Source organism: Calonectris borealis, chromosome 5 (assembly GCF_964195595.1).
Source record: "Calonectris borealis chromosome 5, bCalBor7.hap1.2, whole genome shotgun sequence".
Lineage (NCBI taxonomy): Eukaryota > Metazoa > Chordata > Aves > Procellariiformes > Procellariidae > Calonectris > Calonectris borealis.
The window spans coordinates 17079609-17100000 of NC_134316.1; the positions used below are offsets into that span (position 1 = coordinate 17079609).

Consider the following 20392-nt stretch of genomic DNA (forward strand, 5'->3'; position numbering starts at 1 on the left):
GCAATTGATGTTATGATACTGTCTAGAGGGTTAATTAAAAAGACAAAAGCAGAAAAAATTAATATAAAATATTCATATTCTTTTAAAGTTTGCATTCTAATTAGGGGATATATGATCATGGAGGTACTACTCAAAACAGTAAATCCTTTTCCCTGTTAGGCATCCGCGGTGCATAGGCTGAATCTCGGGCTGTATTTGACTGCATTTTAGATGGCATTTCTGCCTAAAAAAAAAATACCTGTGGGTCCCCAGCTAGTGGTATTTGTTGTTAAGCTTTATTGGCACAAGCATTTCTGCAGTTGTATGCAGGTGGATTAAGGAGAGTAATTCATCTAAGAAACAATTTTATCCTGTGTGATTTCTTTATTCTGTTCTGGTCTGTCTCACAAATTACCTGGAAGCAGTTGTGCCAGCATAAGAGAGGGTTGGAGGCAGCATGTAGGTTGAAGAGTGAATAAGAGCTATGCTCTTGTATGTATAGCAGTGCCATATTAAACACATGTTAACCTGTGATCTGGGAGCCTTTATCATACAACATTTTGTCTCGCTGCTGTGTGAAAACAAAAGAAAAGTGATAAAATACAAAGTGACTTTCCTGTATTTTGTCTACACCAGAGATACCATATTTCTTCTGTGATTATTTTAGAAAAGTTTGACTGTACAACCAGACACAGATTTTTATGAGCATATTTGAGAGAGCTAAAATGAAGTACCAATCTGGTGAAATTACGGTATGTTAAACCTCTGCATATGCTCTGTGTTTAATCCTACTAGAAGAGGAATAATAAGGTCACTCTTCTCAGTGTCAGCTTTCCCATAAGGGCTTAATGCACTTTTACTTTTTGAATGAACTTCATTGCCTTAGTTGATTAGTCTCAGTTTCTCTAGGCTCTTGTCTGTGCAGCAAAGTCAAACTTTTAAAAACAATATGCCTTTAAAATTTCATTTTAAAACTATTTTTATATTGCAAGTCTTGAAGGCCTAGACTTACAGCCTGGGATTTTTGTTTTGGTTTGGGTTTTTTTTTATGTTAGTTTTACAATGTATTTGAAAGATGCTGAAGTAGCTTGAATTGTAAATTATGAAAATGGACATTTTTAATGACTTGTGTGTAGTTATGGAGAAAAGGAAGGTTTTTGAGTGTCAGAATTGTATCCTAACTTCAGTCTTCAAAATGGTGAAAGCTAACTATACTTTTTTCCAAATAATAGTACTTTTGATTTTTGTTGCACAAGAAAAGTGTTGTAATTAATCTGTTAACTAAAGAGAAGTTAGAGATTTCCTCTTGTTCAGGGTTGAGAAAGCAACGCTGAGGAAGAAGTGGGAAATCTTTCAAATCTCCATTGAAAGTTAGGCATGTAATCTGCTTAAATCATTCTGAAAATCATACCAATCAATTATCTGCCTCTTTAGGCATCTTAGTGCATCTGTTTATGCCTACTCAAATAAGTCAGCTCATTAACTATAGCTGATAAAAGCAAATGATTAGTCAATGAAATTGAAAGCCACTTCTATTTAAATATTTATTTTGCATAATATAAAATTTTATTTGTTATTATAACTTTGATATGTTTGCATTAATTGAGTTGTAAGTTCTTTCCAAATACACCATAATATGCATAATAGGCGGGGGAAAATTGTTCTATGTAATGGAATATACCAATCAATAAGCTAAATGATGTAATTACTTGAATGTTAATAATGGCTGTGACACTACCCTCCTAATTAATCAGATGCCTGTATTTGATAGTTGCAAATCAAGGTAAATAATATCAATATGGAAGCACTTGTTTCTAAAGAAAACTACAAAACCAAAATAAGTTTCTAACTGATAGAAAGGTTAGTTATATAAGAAACCTTATATGTAAGGTTTCCCAATATAAAACAAGATTAAATTAAGGGGCATTAATGCCTTCGATTTAATTGGACTTGCTGTTTTGGGATGTTATGGTGGAGTAATTTACCTTAAAATGCTTGATTATTCCCCTGCTTTTAAACCAAATTATTTGGTATCTTAAGACTTTTAGTAAGGTGGGTTTTTTTTTTAAATAGAAGTATCTACTTTTTCAAGACTTTAATTGCATTCATGTTTTTCTGGTTTGCTTCTAGAAACTTGCTCCTTCCCTTTTATTCCCTCATAACTAGATTCAGTTCTTTGTCATTTAAATGCTGGCAGTGTTTCTTCTGATCCTACCTAAAAGGTTACGTACTCATTACAGCTGCTCTGCTCTCCATCCCCTTCTGTGCTGCTTCGTGGATGCCTTCAGAGAGTCTGGATTTGATTGACCTCTGGAGAACTACATAGGCAGTCAGTCTGACCTGCTGGAATTGGTCATCTGCAGGGTACTGTGAGGATAAATGAAGGCCAGAAAGTACTCCTAATCCAGTACTCATCGCTAAGTGAAAGCATCGAAGTCTTTGCAGAGCTGTCCAACAAAAAGGTGTCAAGGAATGTTTCCACAATGTGCCTGCTCTAGAAAGTATTCAGATGTCGAACACTGGATTTTCTCAAGTTAACCCCGATTGGAAGAATGATATGGTGATAACTGCAAAAGATCATGTGTGAATCTCTATTTTCTTTTCCCAAATTCAAAGTGATGGAGATGTATTCTATTGATTATCTGATTCTCCTGTCATCTCCCGGTCTTTTCTTGTCAATTACCAGGATTTCTGCAGTGAATGTACCTGCTAGGCTGTCACCTTTTTTTTGTAGGTCCTAATGTAATCAGAGTAGAAGCTTAGGACACCAGCAGAAAGGGGAGATAGTCCAGGCTCTGCTGATGCATCTGTCAGGTAGACCTCAAGCATTTGGCTGCATTTTTTCTGAAAACTCAAAACTAATGAAATAGTAAAACACCTCAGAATTTTTGCTGATGGTTGCTTGATGTTAGCTGTTTAATGTTGCTGCAATCAAGTAACCTGTAAGTTATCTGCTCTTATACTTCTGGTAATTAGATTATATTAGGCATAATGATAGGTGGTTTGACAGCTTCTGTGGAAACTACAACTGATGTGGTAAAAATTCTTTCTTTTGCTTCATATTTTCTATTTTTTTTGATACTACTATTATTTGATAACCAGTGCTGTGGAGCTGGTAATTCAGGTAAAGCAAAATCCACAGTGATATTTTTAGAAAAGAGGCTCTACTGAAACTAGTATATTTGTGTTCTGTCCTGAAAATGCAGTTCATAACTGATTGAATTATAGGACTATATTTTAGTGTTACAGAAGAGAGAAGCTCCTTTCAACTGATGGCTATGGACCAGGATCCTGTAGGTATGTCTGTCTTTCCAGTGCAGTATTGTGCCAATTATTCAGACACGGTCTGGAATTGAAAGAACCATAGGAATATATTAATTCTGAGTTGTGCTCGGCAGAACAGTTAATTGGCAGTACTATATTACTTTAGTTATATTGCTTCCAGAACCCAAGTGTCAGAAACCCTCAGTTTGGGTTCTGGAAGCAATATTTACCATTTACAGGGACATTATTTCTCAGCCCTGAGTGGTTTTAGATAATAGTATAGAAAAAATAGTATAGGAATATAGAAAAACAATAAGAATTGTTCAGCAATATTCCGTTATCCTTCCTTCTAACCTGCCTCATTCTAGTCATTGAATGAGTGATGCAGTATTCAGTAAACCACAACTGTTTTGATATCTGGAACCATCCTTTCATTTGCATAGCTGGGAATGCTTTTGCTTATATGCAGAAATAGCGTTTACTCCACTCTGAGAAACAAGGGGTAAAAAATTAGCTTATCTCTCCCTCCCCCCCTTTTTTTTTCAATGGTGGCTGTAGCAGAACAGTTTACTTCAGTTTTTGAAGCTTTTTTTATCATTCAACAAGGAGGACCAACTTGAACACTTTTTTTTTTTAGCCACATAGTATGAGTATCCATTACTATGTATGTAATGTGCAGAGTTAATATGAAAAATTGGACTAATGATGTACTAGACTGAAAAGATTCTTAACTGTAATGTAGACTTGGCATTAGGCAAAGATACCTATTAATATACATTAAGAGAAATCTCTCAAGGATACCTATTTTATCTCCAATTATTCTTTTTCATCTTGTATTCATTGCTACTGTGGAATATTGACAGATGGTTGAATCAGGAATGGGTCTGTTTTCTGATTTGTGTTTGTGCACTGAAAGTGTTACTGGTGCTTAGTTGCATCAGTATTGGAGCTAAGAGACCCTTATGAATGGGTTACTTCACAAACCTAACATGGTAGGCTGTTTATCTGTTTGACCTTGTGCTATCTTTCATAGTTGATCAGAATGTGAAAAGCTTTCAAAGGAGAAAAAAAAAGCTTTAAAATTTAAAGCCTCTCAGTCAATGTTTAGACACTTATGATTCCACATATTGGGGAGAGGAAGCTATTCCAGTTGTATTTTGTGGATCTTGAATATTTTTATTTTTCAAAATCAATCGTGATTCAATATTTACTTTTAAACCTAAGACTTCCACTTAAGGCATCTGTTAAAAATAAAGGTGTTTTTCTTCAATGAAAACTTATACAGCACAAGATGAATTCCTCAAATCTTTGCAAACCTTTTCATTTTTTCTTACCTATAGTTCAGGACTGAGAATACACAAAACAAGCATGTCTCATCACATACTGTTATTTTTTACCACTTTACCTCAGATAAGGACTTCAACTCTCCCATTGCTAGCTTTTCCCCAACTAAATTCTTGAATATATCTGAATCAGTTTCAGTATCATGTCAGTTGTTCTTCAAGGTCAACAGTACTACAAATAACCTGTGATATGAAAATAGTATATGAAGCTTCTAGCTTTATACTGTTAAAATGTAATATTTATGGCTTCTCAGAAGTTTTAAACCCCAGTCAGTATGCAAATCTGTGTGCTTTATTGGACAATACTGAAAAGTGAAGATTGATACATTAAAATAAATAAAAATTGTTAATTGATGTGACCTGCTGAAGTCTTATATTAGTCTGTTTAATTGTAAAGAATGTAAAGGAATGATTGTGTTCTATTCCATATGCATATATTTACATGGTGGGAAATAGCAGTATCTATAAAATGCTGTAGCTTTTTAACATGATGTTCATTGTATTCAACGTGGTATGTATGATCTAAGTGCCTGCTTCTATGCTGAGGCCCGACGCTTCAGTAAGATATAAAAGCCTCGGCCTTAAAGATTGCAGTTCTTCTTAGTTTGACTCAAATAGGAGGCAGTAATTAGTACTGTTAAGTTAAAGGTTATTTTTATTTTTATAAATAGAAAATTCAAAATACCTGGAAGCTATGTAAAGTGCTTCATGGTGCACAAAGTTTTTTAGCATTGGTCCATTAATGCTGCAGAATGCACTGCACTTGTTGATTTGAGATTCTCATCGCACAGATAATTAACGCTAGTCTGGTTGATTCTCAGCTCGTAAAACAAGAAATGGCTTAACATAAAAGCCTTTTCTGGCTGCTCTGCACAAGTAAGTTGGTTAGCTAGATATGTAGGTTAAGATACTAAGAATTTCGTTTTCTAATGACCTTTTCCATTTTGGAATTAATTCAGATCATTTTACAATCAGGCACGTGTATTCTTTTCTTGCAGTCATAATGTGGGAGTCTGTTCCTCACGTCTTGTGTGAGAGCCCTTGCAACACTCTGTTCCACAGAGCATTTTCATCTACACCTTTAGACATTCTTACATATTCTGAGAAAAAATTGGTGGGCCAATGGAAATGTCTTACCAATGATTCTTTTTTTTTTTTTTCTTCAATAAACTGAAAGAATCAATGAATTATGTTTTAGTTTTGTGGGTTTTTTACCTCTATTAGATCTCTGGAGATTGGATTCTGTGGCATCTGAGCAGCTTTGAATGTCTTCTGAATTTGGGAGCAAAAATAGTGTCTTTATACTACATATTTTTATGAACTTAATACTGAATTCATCCCAGCTTCACATAAAAGAAAATTCCACTAGTGTGCCCGCAAGTTCTTTTCAGGGAAAGAACATATGCAGACATGTAATGTAACTGTGAAAAGCCTTTCTTTTTTAGGAAGAGAAATTAAAAACTACAAAGCCCAAAATGTAATTGGAGTAAATAATGTGCTGACCAGAACATAATACCTCCGTATTTTAAGGTTGCATTATGATGAGTTAGTTTGATGCACCGTTAATAATAAATACATTCTTTTTTGAAAATAAGCCAATTGTTTGTACACTGATTCTTGGGTGATACATAAATTTATATTATGACCAACTATAGGAGATTTGAACTCTCATTTTAGACTTGGTGGAAATTCTAGAGGGTCACTTAAAATCCAGATATCTGCAGGTCTTGCATCACACAACTAGTGACTTCAGAGAAATCCTTTTGTAATGTAGGACTCTTTTGGATGTTCTGGTACAGAGATAACAGAAGACTGTCGAACACCCATGTTTTGAGGAGCTTGACTTTTTGCCACATGGAGAGAAAGGATTTATGTTGACACAAATAATGGGATTGAAATACCCACATGGGGTTATATTCAGGGGGCAGCTGCTGCTTTTACTTATCATAAGCAAGAATAATTGGTGCTTTGGAACTGTACTTGCCTCACAGCTTGCCCCCTGGATTGGGGAGGAGAGAAATCCCTGCCCTAATGTCTGCTTAATTGCCTTCCTGTCGAAAGGCTTGAACATAGCCTTTAAATAAACTAAATAATCACAAGTAAATAATTTGGTACCCAAGTAAAGGACCAAATGATAAATAAATTCTCAGATATGGTCAGTTATCCCTTCTTGTGATATTGATATAATAATAGTATTGTTACCTACATAAATTAGGATTTCTAAACTTCGCTGTGATTTTTCTGTTCGTTAGTTTTGAAGCAGCAGCTTGAAAAAAAATTGAATTAAACATATGTGAAATAATTTAATTCTAATTGCTGTTAAATCTATTAAATGTGTTTCAGGGTGTTCATATAGTGCAGATTTTTTTTATTTAGAGAGATGTGTCCCGAGTGCAATTTTTTTTTTCCCTGACTTCCATGAAGAAGGCTTAGTTCCTTGGATGCTTTCTGTTTGTTTGTACCATAATAAACCAAAAAAAAAAAATTTGAAATATCAGGTTGCTGGAATACCACATGGAAGAGAAGGATGAATCCTGTTTTATAGTCACCCCTTCAGTCCCCCCAGCATCTGCGACCAGCTGTAATTATAGAGAAACGGGATGACAGCCTAGACAGACTTTTTCCTCCCAATCATAATGGTAGTTTTTACCTTACTCCCTCTGATGCTGCAGGATTTTGATTCACACTGGAATTCATTTGTATTTGCATGAAGATAATTCTCTTCATCATAGCTCTATTATGAGCTTAAGAGTCCAATTGCGTAGATCTTCTTGCAAGGTAAGAACTTCATTTTCAAGTTGTTACGTTTGAATAATGGTTTAAGTAAACATCAACGTCATTATTGGGATGGAGGGAATAGTTGTTTAATTTCAAACTCTAGAAGATGTTGAAGAGCAAGAACGTTGATGTTTCAGATTCAGGCTGTTGCCTGCAGTGTGTCAGTAGGTCTTTTAGTTCTAAAATTTCAGTCCACCTTTTTCTGACAATCTTCTTAATCGCAGCAATTAGGTATCACATTAACATGGTTATTTTCAAATACTGAATTACAAAACCAGGAAATAAAAATAAAACCTGTTGATACATTCTTCTGTATAGTCTTTGATATATTTGGCTACTTGGTTTTTGTCTTAGCAAATGTTTAAGTAGCAAATAGCCGAGATACTTGAAGATCTTGGCTGAGATTTGCAGAAGGGACTAGTGGTCGCTTGCAGATTGCTGGAGCACTGGAGATTTGCGGAAGTGACTGGTGTGTCACTTCTTGGATGCTTCTCTTGATGTCTTTGTAGGAACTGAGTTTTTTTTCATGTTGCTGCTTTATTCTTTGAGTATTTTATGTTTGTGGTGTGTCTAGTTAGGCATTCCAGATAGCTAGTTATCTTGGAACTCTCACCTTCTACCTTTAGATAAAGTATGTGAATGTTGAGCTCTTAAAAGAAACCTTTTTTTTTTTTTTAAAAAAGGTAGCATTACTATTCATTAGAAGACATTTTAGAAGTCTAATTTTTAGCAATGTCAATGTCATTGATTTTTCCTTTTTGTCCCTTTTGCTTTCTTTTAACAAGATCCGCAGTCACTGTAGAGTAAAATGAGATAGATAGATATATCGATATAGCTATATATAAAACTGCTTTTAACATGGTAAAAAAAAATCTTATCAGATTGGACTCCAATGTTATAGTTAATACATGCTGGAGGGATTGGTTACGTTATTCGCTGTGGTAAGCCCTTGCTGTGTCCATTGTTTGGCTGGGGTCCCAGCAAGCCGCAGATGCCTTTGGCCTGCAGAGGGGAAGGATTGGCCATCTACCGCAACAGGCTTTTGTCTAAGTGGGTGCACCAACACCATTTAGATGCTAATGGGATATAAGCTTGCTGTTTTGTACTAGAACTTGACTGCATCTCAGGAATGTGGCCTGTCTGGTTTTACGTTGGCTTCAGCATTAAAAGGGCCTACTGTAATTCATGTCTGCCAATCGATTAAAGCTGCAGTCTTCTGGTTTACAGCTTTGATGTGCCAAAGGAAATTGTTGGGTTTGGTGGAGAATTACGTACTTTTTTTGGTTCTCCCAGATCTTACCTGCTGATCTGTATGCTTTTTGTTTGCCATCTACAATTAGGGAATAAAGGAAATTTGCAGCGTGAAGCCATTCGTCGTCGGTTTTTAGAAAGGCAAAAGCCCGGCTAGAACTCAACCTGGCCACTGTCGTGAGAGACAACAAAAAATGCTTTTATAAGTATGTTAATGACAAAAGGAGAGCCAAGGAGAATCTCCATCCTCTATTGGATGCAGGGGGGAACGTTGCCACCAAGGACGAGGAAAAGGCTGAGGTCGAAGCCATGGTCGCTACGTGAAGTCGCTAAGCATTAGCTTTACTGACAGAGTTGAACCATTTTTTTTTCCTTGTTCATGTTTGTTTCATGGTGGGGTAACTAAATGCTGTATTGTTCCTTTCTGCCTTTCTTGCAAATATAAAGTGGAGTGTATGTCTGTATTTTTACCGGAGATGTGACAGTTTTCTGTTGTTAGACTATTTTCTGGCTTAATGGAATACGTATTCTGGTTCATGTTTTAGAGGCAGTGGATAAATGAATAACCTAGGCAAAACAAGGACATGTTATAATAAATTTAAGTTCTAGGCACTGCATCTTAGCAGCAATTTGCTGTATTTTTTGCAGAAAAAAAAAGGATGTGGGTATGGTGCAAACATGAATTGAAAAAGTAGCCCTGGGAATAAATTTTTTGTAGGTCTGTTTTGTAGGTCTACACGAACACAGTACTCATCAGATTTTCTGTGCTGCACTCCCTACATATTCGTGTTGTAAAATAAAACAGTAACTGTTTGTTTTCTCAAAACACATATGTTCTTTAAGATTTTTTTTTTAAAAGTGTTGAATGATAAGTTTCTTCAAGATTTCATTACTGTATTAGGTGAAACACGTGTGGAGGGAGCACAGGGAAGGAAAACTGTAAATCTAGTTGGACTCAGCTAGCAATTACTTTAGCAGATAAAACAAAATATGCAAATATCTCCTGAGCACTCTAAGGTTGATCTTGCAGACACTGACTGTCTGTATCCCTAGCCAAAAAAGGACATATGATAATTAGATTTTGAAGGACCATGTGCTGTTGCTACAGAGCTAAATATTAAAATGTAAGAAAGCAGGCTACCACATGGCACAATTGGTTTTTATGGCAGTTCATGTTAAAATGCTCTCTTTTTATATTGCCTTTTAGGTTACCTAGGGTGAAACAAAATTACAGGCTTGGAGACTCTGGAAAACTTCAGCATCAGCATTTGAGGTAAAAATGAACATACTGAAGTAATCTTGGGAGTGTCCTTCTTGTTAACTTTATGGAACTGATTGGAGTAGAAATTTTCATCAAGATCCATTTTGCATTTAAGTTTTCAGTATTGATTTAAAAAAAAATTGACTTCAGAATCTCCCTTTTTAGGTCTGGGAAAACTCATACTTTAGGTGAATATATCGTATACGTTTTTTATTTTAGAGCTTTGAGAACATTGTAGATCTGCTTAGATACGGTATTTTTGTTTTAAGTTAGTTTTATAGAATGGCTAATATATCTATGAAATTCTTTGTCATGAATGACTACCTTTCCTAATTTTACTTGTATAGCTAAATATTTTTATGCAAATCACCATCTTAATTGCACAATATTTTTACTTTTATTAAAAACACGTGTGTTAATGTTCTTAGGAATAAATGGTTGTTGCTCTTTCATGAGTTTACTGTATTATTTGCGGCTTCAAATTGAAATACTTTAAAGAAGTTTGAATTCCGATTTTAGGGTTTTTTATGTTTAACTCAAAAGAGATGAAGATACATGTGCATGGAAAAAGCAGTACAATTATACAGAACATAGTAAAATTATGTAGAACATACTACTACTGTATTTCTCGCATGACCCAGTTATTAACATTAATCATAGTAACCTGTTAAATAGGATTAGGGAAGTACACTTTACTTGCACATTTAAACTATCAAAAATTAGCTTTTAAATCACTCTTAAATTTTTGTTTCTAATACTAAACTAAAATAATTCATGTTCAGGATGGACTTAAATAGTTCATTTTCTGTCAGCAAGTTATAGTGTAGGGTTGACATATTTGAATGTTTATAAGCAACTGAATTGCCACGATTAACTCTGCTATTGTAGTTCCCTTTTCAAACCATTTTCATAGTTCATAGGTTTTGTTGTTCTTGTTTTTAAGAGCCGAAGCTTGCAAATTATGTGATTAATCTACAAGCTGATATCATGATGTCAAAATGCAGTTCGGGAAGCATAAACACAGAGACTGCGGAAATTAAAACGGTAAGACCATGCTTTGTAGTATGGGAGAAGCAGGTTTTTATGTATCACTTCACCGTATTCTCCTATTTTATATTTAAAGCTTCTTCAGGACCATAGAGGAAAGTAACTTCCGTGTGTGAGGTTATAGAAATTTACTGTGAATTTCTTTGGAAAGAATAATGAAAGTACCTACTTTATTTTATCCATAGGTGGTTAGATACAGCAATGGCATAGATAAAAAAGATGTTTGTCATGAAACACATGCTTTGATGTTTCTTACGAAGCTGAATATGATTAGAAATGTATTCAGTTTTTTAAAAGGGGGTGTGTGTGTGTTTAAATATTTCTTGTGGATTTTATATTCAAATGTGGTTGTATTGGTGAAATACAATCAATTTAAAATGGAAAAAAAGGGAAGAGGGGAGATACGAAGGGTTGGAATTAGAATTGAATTTATATGTTGTTCTAGATAGGAGATACAAAGTAAATGGTGAGGAAAGTAAATGGCAGGTAACTTGTTAAGACCTTAGTTTCAGTAGTATGCTTCAGTTTGAATTAAGAGTTCAGCAAAACCAGCAAAAGAGGCTATCCAATTAAAGCTGCGTAGAAGAAAAATCGATACGTAGTTTGATAAAATAGTGAAGACAGAAATGTACCTAGTTTCACTGGTCCTCACCTTGCCTTGCATCTTAGGTGCCATACACTTCACGTTTTGTCTTTTGTCCTCTGTGTTAAGGAGGTAAAAGAAGAGGAATCTGCATAGCACCAGTTCTGCACCACTGATCAAGCAACTACATAGTTAGGGCTGTTGCACAGGGTCTTACACACGTTTCAAAGAATGAAACAGTTTGTTCCAGAATCTGGCTGCATGTCTGTATTTGTTGAAGGAGAAACATCCCCTTTCTAAACTTTTCTTCTAAATATCTCATGTACTGGTGTCACTATAGGTATGCTAGAAAACTGACTTTTGTTTTCACATTTTATTTCTGTAGTGGTAAATGCCCTACAGCCCATGTATGTTATGCTGGTATATAGTGGTATAATCCTTTTGCTTTAGAGACTGTTACAATGTACAGCAGCATAACTTTGTTGGTGTGGTCTGTGTCTTGTTGGCTGTATTGATAGAGCTAGAATAATTGCAACAGAAAGTGTTTATTAGGCTTTTGCCTCAAATCCAGGTTTGGTCATACTGGTGACTGAACACTAGATGAAGGACTTAAGGGGTTGTGTGTTTTTCTGAGTCTGTTAAGTGTCATGTTGTACTCCATTTCTCTCCTGTATACAGACGTTTAGGAGGAGTTTGCCAGGAATTCCAGCTGTTAACTATATTGTATTGCTTGTAGAAATGCTTCAGAAGCAGCTCATTCAAACATAGAGCCTCAATGTAATCTTCATTTCATAAGCTCTTTAATGAAACTTTTCTGAACAACAGAAAGCAGCTTTTGCTGCTTTGGAATGTCTTGATATGCTATTAGAGACCAACATCTGCTTGCGCTGTTAGACTGGTTCTGTACGAGGAAAATAGAATAAATAGAATTCTTCTAGTTCAAGATGAACATTCACAATGAATATGGATAGTTGTGCTAGGGAAACCAGGGGAGCTGGTTCTTACAGGCATGCTTACATTTGAGCTTTGTAAGCATTTTATGCATTCTGTTTGCCCTTCTTGAAAGGCAACAGATCGGAAATATGATTCCTGCCCCCCCTTCCCCCCCTTTAAGAATATTCTAAGACCAAATATAAAAACTGCTGTTAGACAATGCATGTGGTGAAGGTCTTTGAAGGATAACAGATAAGGCGTGTCTCATGCAGCTGTGTTGTATGTTAAAGGTAGCATAATACAAAAGAGATTTGATTCATCTCACTGAATAATATTGTTTGACAGTATTTCCTTACTTTAGACTTTCTGGGCCAAATGATGTCATTTAGAAACTTGAATTTTGAGTTGGGAGCAGAAATCTCAATGCTTAATTTTCAAAGTATCCTAGATATGAAGGGGAAAAAAAACCTTTTTCCATGAAAATGAAACTTCTTCACTTGTTTCTGAAGTGTTTGAGTTTGGGGCTTTTTTTTGTTCCAAATACAAACTAGGTGTGTTTGTCTTGGTTTTCTTTAAGTTGTCTAAGAGAACTGAAATTACAGGAGTAATATTCACAAAATATGGTTTTGTAATGCTTTTGGACTATCACAGGAAAATCAAATCCTTTTAAAAACAGGTTTAGAAATCAGAAGATGTAGGGATCTTGTATGTTGACCTTCACTTGAGCAAAAACAATTATTGCCACTGAATGCTTATACTGTAAGTAAAAGTCACTTTATTGCAGACTTCTGCTGTAGTTGGTATGGAACATCCTCAGTGAATCTTCTACATTTTGTAAATTAACATTTACATTCATTTTCTACTCTGTATTTTATATTTCTAATATTTTATGGTTTTCTTTTTATTTGTTCCTTCATTACCCAAGTAAGAATTTTCTGTGTTAGATCTTTCAGCAAGTTAATGTTTCATGTAGCATTTGGACATAAAACTCACTGTAAAGAATGCGATATTCAGACTCTTTAGGTGTTCGTAAGAGAATATTCAAGCAGCAAGATTCTATCCATATTTTTTCTATAGATTGTGGTTTATTTAGAGTAAGTGGTTTGTGGTGTTTTTTTTTTTCCACTGCTTGAGGCTAACTTTTTTGTTGGCTGATGCTGAGAGTGTTTTTAGAGAATAAATTAGATATTCCTGGACAAAGATGAAAACCTACAGCATTAGAAATAACTTTTATATCACAAGGCTTATATTGGGTACAAATTTACAAATCAACATTGGTGAAGAAAGCAGATGAAATACATTGTGTATGGCAGTAATAATTTTTTGTTGTTAATAGGATATAGTTGTACTTCTGCATTAATTTGGTATGAATTTAACACCTACTATGCACGGAAATGGTGGTAAAAACTTGAAAGATGCATCCCCAGGGATCTAGTATCTTCTCTGTTTACTTCAGTGTGTCATTCTATAAATGTTTTAAACAGTCCTTGGAGCAGGACTAGATCGAGGATGTCTTATTCCAGGTGAGTGCCCTACTTGTTTTGGCTTGTATTCCTTAGTGCAGTAAACCTTGAAATTTTTTCGTGCACCAAGGGACTGCTTCAACTTGGATATAGTCGTGTGACTGAAAAACCTACACCACCGTTCCAGAATTATTGTAGACTGGAAGAAACTGCTATTAAATGTTGCTGTCTATTCATTCCCAACCTCGTGCCCTTCTGAAGTAAAGTTCTTTAAATGGTAGAACAAGGGGTTAGTTTTAGCTCTGCAGCTCACTGTCTGCTCATGTAAATGTGCGTTAAAGTAAGGACGTCAAATTGTGGATTTTGCTCTTAAAATTATCAAGATTGATGGCCATAAAACTGGACCTTTCAGTATTATTTTAGTAGAACAGATAAGCTTGGGCACTGTGCTGCTTTGTCCAGCTTCTGTAACATAGTCTAAAGCCACAGGAAGCAGGACTTGTTTCCTGTGTTTCTCCCTCCAAATTTGGCTTCAGCAAGTTCTTACAGTTTCTTGTTCTATCAATTTTCAAAATAACAGAGTGGATAAAGATCTTAGCAGGTATCTTTTGTTACTCACACTGGCTGAGCAGGACTAGTTTGGGTTTTTTTTTCTGCTTCCCTGTAAGGTAGTTTCAGTTAGCTAGGTTCAGGACTTCTGTCCACAAATTCTGAAAACATGTACTTACATCTCAAATGTTTTCAATTCAAAAACTGTTCTTCAAGTAGATGTGTTTTTTCCCTTTTTATTTCTAGATGGTCCTGTACTGCTTTTCTTTTATTGTAGAACTTGATATTTTTCCTTGCTATTGAAATAGCGACTTAAAATGATACAATTACTTCATTATTCTGGCTTACTCCCATCATAACGCTGACATTGATCTTGCCAGATCTTATATACTTCCAATACAAATAATACAAAGGAAGGCCAGAACTAGGAAACTTTAGCACAGCAGGAAGTAGCATTGATGGTTTAGGGAGGAGAACTTTTTCTTTTTACCTGAGTTAGCATACAGTGGGAGGGAATTTAAGCTATTTCAAGTGCATTCTGCCTCATGCGAGCTTAACTCTGTTATTTTGCTAATTAATTGTGCAGTTTATCATAGCCAAATTCTCCTTTTTTTTTTTTGTTTACTATGTCAGATTGCAGGGTAATAATGATATGGTTAACAGTGGCAGGCAATGCTGTTTTGCTTGTGCTTTCTTTTCAATTTACAAATGTGCATGTACTTCTTCCCTTCCACTTAAAAGGTTTTTTTGAGAATGCTTTTTGGTGTCGATGAGATGATTGTACTTTATGGCAGGTCTTTCATGAAGATACACAGAAACCGAAATTGTAATTTAGAGTATATGTTATTTCACAGCTCTTCCAGGTCAAGCTGGAACCACGCGTAAGTATAAATCCCCTTGCTTCTTGCAGCGGGGTAGCTAATCTAGTATCGCTGTCATGAAGTGTGTAGCAAAGGAGATATGCTTATTTGTAAATATTACATCTTATGCTTGTTTTTTATTAGAGTCTTCTCAAATAAGTTTGGCTTTCTTTCCTTAATTCCATCCTGGTGATGTGATATATAGCTATTTTATATGTTCCCAAGGTTGTACTTATAATCTGGAAAAGAACACAAAATAGCTGGAATAGTAAACGAAGAGGAGACTCTGCTGATCTAAAATGATTTATAAAACTGAAGTGGCTGGGCTTAGATACAAGAATGATTGGGGAATCAGCCTTAGCTTTTATTATGCAAAAGATTTGGGTTTTTTTCCTGGTCCCTTCTAGCTTTGAGCCATTATGATGGCTATGGCCAGGTCTCATTTTAAACAAAGCAAACACGAATTGTGTTTCCACATGAGTTGCTGTATGTAAGTAGAGAAACATGCCTGAGACCATTTCAATGAAATATTGTAGTCATGATAAAAACTTTAGTGTTCTTCAAAGAATTTTTTTATATGTGTTACCAACCAGCACGATACTCATTAGAATATAAAAAGAGAAGCTAGATATATTAAAGGGGAGCTTCATCTATAAGCTTGGGGGAGGGAGGGTCAGCGATGACACACCTTTCCCTACGTTTTCCCCCTTCTCCCCTGCTCTCATACACCTAACCTGTCAGTTCATACAAAAGCTTCGCTTACGTTAGCAGTGCCCAGAGTTTCCAGATGCTTTCTGCTAGTGGCTGGGGAAGATTGTGTATCATGCTACTGTTCTTGCCACATGACTGATTTAATTTAATTAGTCACATAGTGATTAACATCAGTACATTTTATGTGCAAATGCTCAGTAGATCAGAATGTCTGTCGAGGATGATCATCTTTGCTACATGCAGCTGTATAGCACGTACACATCTTTCCTGCTGTTGTCTCCTGTGACCCAGAGCTGTGGAGTCCCAGTGGAGGAACAGCCATGAAGCCACTAGTTCCAAAGAGGGATTGAACCAAAACATCTTTTAGTTATGCCAGATTTGAACGCTATATAAATTTGCTAGTTGAATTATTAGAACAGAACCTGCATGTCCTTGTATGCATTGTTTGAAATGTATAAAAACAGTTTAAAAATCTACAGGAGTCTTTTTGTATTATAACTGAAATGAGTAATGGTGTATTACTGATTTTATGATGTGTGTAGAATATGTTGTTTTCTTTTTGCAGCTAAATAAGGCAATATCGTATTGATCCATTTTATCTATTTAGATAATCTGAAAGACTCAGGCTGAAACAGCAGCTTAGGTTACAGGACTGGAAAAGTAAATGAGAAGATATGCATGAATAGAACAATGTTACTTCAACTTAACAACACTGTCCTTCAGGACTCCCCCTACCCCTTTGGAAAACTGAGACAAAGCTTTATCTCTAGAAAGTGGTATTACTTCTCCATGAATCTGCAAGAGGAGTGGTCATGTAATTCAATGTATTGCCTTCTCTTTATTTACAAGATTTACTGAGATGAAAAACTAGAGAGAATCGGTTTGATCTCTTTTGTCAGAGCTTCCTACAGTTATTTAATATTAGTTAAGTTGGAATATAAATCAGTGTTTAGACATGGCCCAAATTATAATATATAACTTTAAAATGTGAATACAATGTTTTATTAGTTGAGGACTATAGTAAACAAAATAAAATTTCATCTTGGTACAAAAATAAATGAATACTTTTTTTAAACTGTACTGTTTTATTTGTAATATCTCAAAGCAGTTACTTCTCATAATCATTAGTGGTTAATATTTTCTATTAGATACCATATCATACTTTTATCAGTTTTTTTTTCCCTACTGCACATTTGCAAAACTTAACCAATTTTTCAGTTATATAGAAAAGCAAGGACATTTCTATGCAGTAGGATGATAATTAGCTTTTCTTCATGTATTTCTAATGAATGATTAAATTTTGAAAGCATTGTCAATTTTATGCATTTCTCATTTTGAGATTGGTGCTAAAATGAATATAGTTTTCCTCAAAATTCCTGGATGCTCTAACTTTTGAAAATATTGTTTTGTTGAATAGGGTATGTATCTGATTTGAAGGGGGGGAAGTATTCAAAATTCCTTAGATTTGATGCATATGTTTGTATTGTACTTTAGCAATATTTTTCTGTATCGTCAGGCCTTAATCATTTTCCTTGGGCAAGGTACAATTGATTTTTTTTTTCCCTCCTTTTTTTTCCCCATTGATCATTCCTGACAGAGAGCAAACATTTTTAAAAACCCCCAGTGATGAGGACTTCATAGCCTTAGTAGGAAAGTCTTTTCCAGTGCATAATTGTCATCAAGTTGTGACTGGTTTGTTTGTTTATCAATTAGAATATCTTTCTGGAAATTGGTGGTTAACCTGATAAGGGTCCCTTTCTCCATTAGTCCTTATCAGAGTTATCAGCAATTATTTATAATACTTCTGCCAGTTCCTTAAATAGATAACCTTAGCAGAATCTGTTGATTTGAAAATACTAAGGATCTTGTGTAGTTCCTGTTCTTTTCCCACTGATTAGAATAAAATTCCTGTTATGTGTGTGTATGTAAAGCTTTAACTCGTCATAGGGACTTTTTGGTTGGAAAGAGAAATGGAAAATGTGATACGTATTTATGCCTGTGCTCTAGAAAATCAATCTTTTTCTTTCCTGAAGTGAAGCTAAAACAGCTATATTTTTAAAAATTTGTTCTTAAAGATATTTTAAGTGGGATTCTGTCAGAACATAAATGTGACTTTATTCTGAAATGTACGTGCGTAAATCCAAATGCCTAGAATGAACTTTGCCCCATAAAGTACAGTTCATTTTGAATTTCTTTGGCACTTTGATAAACGCATATCTTTAAGTGGAAAAGTGCCTGTAAATTTAAAATTAACATTTTCTGCTGAAAATAGTATGAGATTTAGCACTTACTGGAAGTAAAATCAAGTAATGTCCTTTTCTTAGAATAAATTTTCTCTTCTTGCTTTATATTGTGACTATATCTAATACTGTTTCTTCTTCTTCTCGTAGTAGGCTGTGCTGGAACAAAAATGCAATGAGAGAAACACTGGATGAATGAATGAAAAGCCCTGCTTTGCAATCCCTCAGCATGGCGGGACTGCAGCTCATGACCCCTGCTTCCTCCCCAATGGGTCCATTTTTTGGACTACCATGGCAACAAGAAGCAATTCATGATAACATTTACACGCCAAGAAAATATCAGGTACTAGTGATAATAGTAATACAGTAATGTCAGAAAAAAGTATGATTAAATCCATTAACTTAATAGAAAAAGAACCAGAGCAGCTGGAGAATGTGTAGTGTTGCACACAGTCTAGGCATGTCTCTCTCACAGCTCCACCTGTTGGGAGTTAATTGTGTCTCTTTTTCTTTAGCTTGGCTGTGTTCTACATTTGTAATATCCTCCATGCCCTCTTCTCAGTTTGCTCTAACAAGCAGAACAACTTTTAAACTGAGTATTCGCTTGCTGCTCTTCTGTGTAAATGCTGTTAGGGACAAACACAGTAAACGTTACACTGTGCATCTCGATTGTATGCCTACAGTCATGTCTCCTTCCCCCTCTGACCTTCTGTCTTCTACATGGTAAATCTTGGTTTTTGGTTCACATACTGGTCAAAGCAGCTCAGTAATGCCAGAAATCCCATCAGGGCACTGTGATTTTCATTTTGTTAAGGAAAGATATTTCTGAGTTCTAGAATTTCAGTTATCTTTGCATTGCAGAGGTGCCTGAAAGGTGGTATTTGGTTAGTATTACTGAAAAGCTTAGAGCACCTTGAGCTAATATACTTGCTTATTTGGCTGAAGTGATGTATAGTTAGATTTAAAAGCTCTAGCTTCTTTCTTCACACAATGTATCTAGCAACAGAATCATCTATTACAAAGATGTAGGTAGAAAGCTGCTTAAAATAGCAGCAAATTGTGATACTAAAGGGTTTTAGATTTAGAAGCTAGAGTATATATAGTGTATATTAATATTTTTTGAAAGACTGACAATACATTATTAGGAAAGAGACATGTTAATTCTATGGCACTGGAAAGATCTCTAGAGATACTACTGACTTGTCTGTAGCTTATTTACCACTTGTATTATATTTTTTTTTTGTCAGCTTTTTCACTGCATTGCTGCAAGTAAGGACATTATTATTTTTTAAACCTAGGTTGAACTGCTTGAAGCAGCTTTGGATCATAATACAATAGTCTGCTTAAACACTGGCTCAGGGAAGACTTTTATTGCAGTACTACTCACTAAAGAGCTGTCCTATCAGATCAGGGGAGATTTCAATAAAAATGGAAAAAGAACTGTGTTCTTGGTCAACTCAGGTAAGGGGGAAAGTATACTTAAAGTTCCTATAAAGTTCCTAAACATGCTGCTAGTATTTCCATGGAATATTCCTTAATAGAAGTTGTGTGGAAGCAAAGCTTTTTTTTTTTTTGCATAAAATCTTCAACAACAAGGATGCTGCAACTGATTGAAGAATGTGATACCTTTCATCTTTCGCTTATAGTCCATTTAATACAACCTGTTTATCTGTATGACATCTTCTGTTTCCTCATTTTAAATTGAATCTGAAGTGCAATTTAGTTACCAATCTGTTTCCTTGCTGTGGTTTTACGTGGAGGCAGTTGCCATGTATGCCTGGTTTAACATTAGTCTACGCTATGTTATGAAACATGGTGCTGGGTAATACAACACACATCTTGAAAATTAATGTATGAAAAGACCTTTATATGATTGAGGGTTTTTTATATTTTTTTCTTAAGCAAATCAAGTTGCTCAACAAGTGTCAGCTGTCAGGACACATTCAGATCTTAAAGTGGGAGAGTATTCAAGTTTAGAGACAACTGAATCATGGACAAAAGAGAAGTGGAGTCAGGAATTCTCTAAGCATCAGGTAATACATTAAGTATAAGCTATAAATATAAGCAGAGCCTACAGTAAGTTAGACTTGATCAGAAGCTTGCATTTTTCTTATACTGACACTTCTTTTT

At 35.2% G+C, this 20392-nt stretch overlaps 1 protein-coding gene across 1 annotated transcript in view; it reads left to right on the forward strand.

Moving 5' to 3' along the window:
• Positions 1-20392, forward strand: part of DICER1 (dicer 1, ribonuclease III) — a 69266-nt gene that overhangs the window by 8484 nt on the left and 40390 nt on the right. The window contains 8 exon segments of the mRNA XM_075151176.1: positions 2220-2560; positions 9823-9888; positions 10820-10920; positions 15306-15332; positions 18413-18481; positions 18483-18605; positions 19561-19723; positions 20165-20295. Coding sequence (XP_075007277.1) covers positions 18458-18481; positions 18483-18605; positions 19561-19723; positions 20165-20295 — 441 coding nt within the window. The 5' untranslated portion in view covers positions 2220-2560; positions 9823-9888; positions 10820-10920; positions 15306-15332; positions 18413-18457.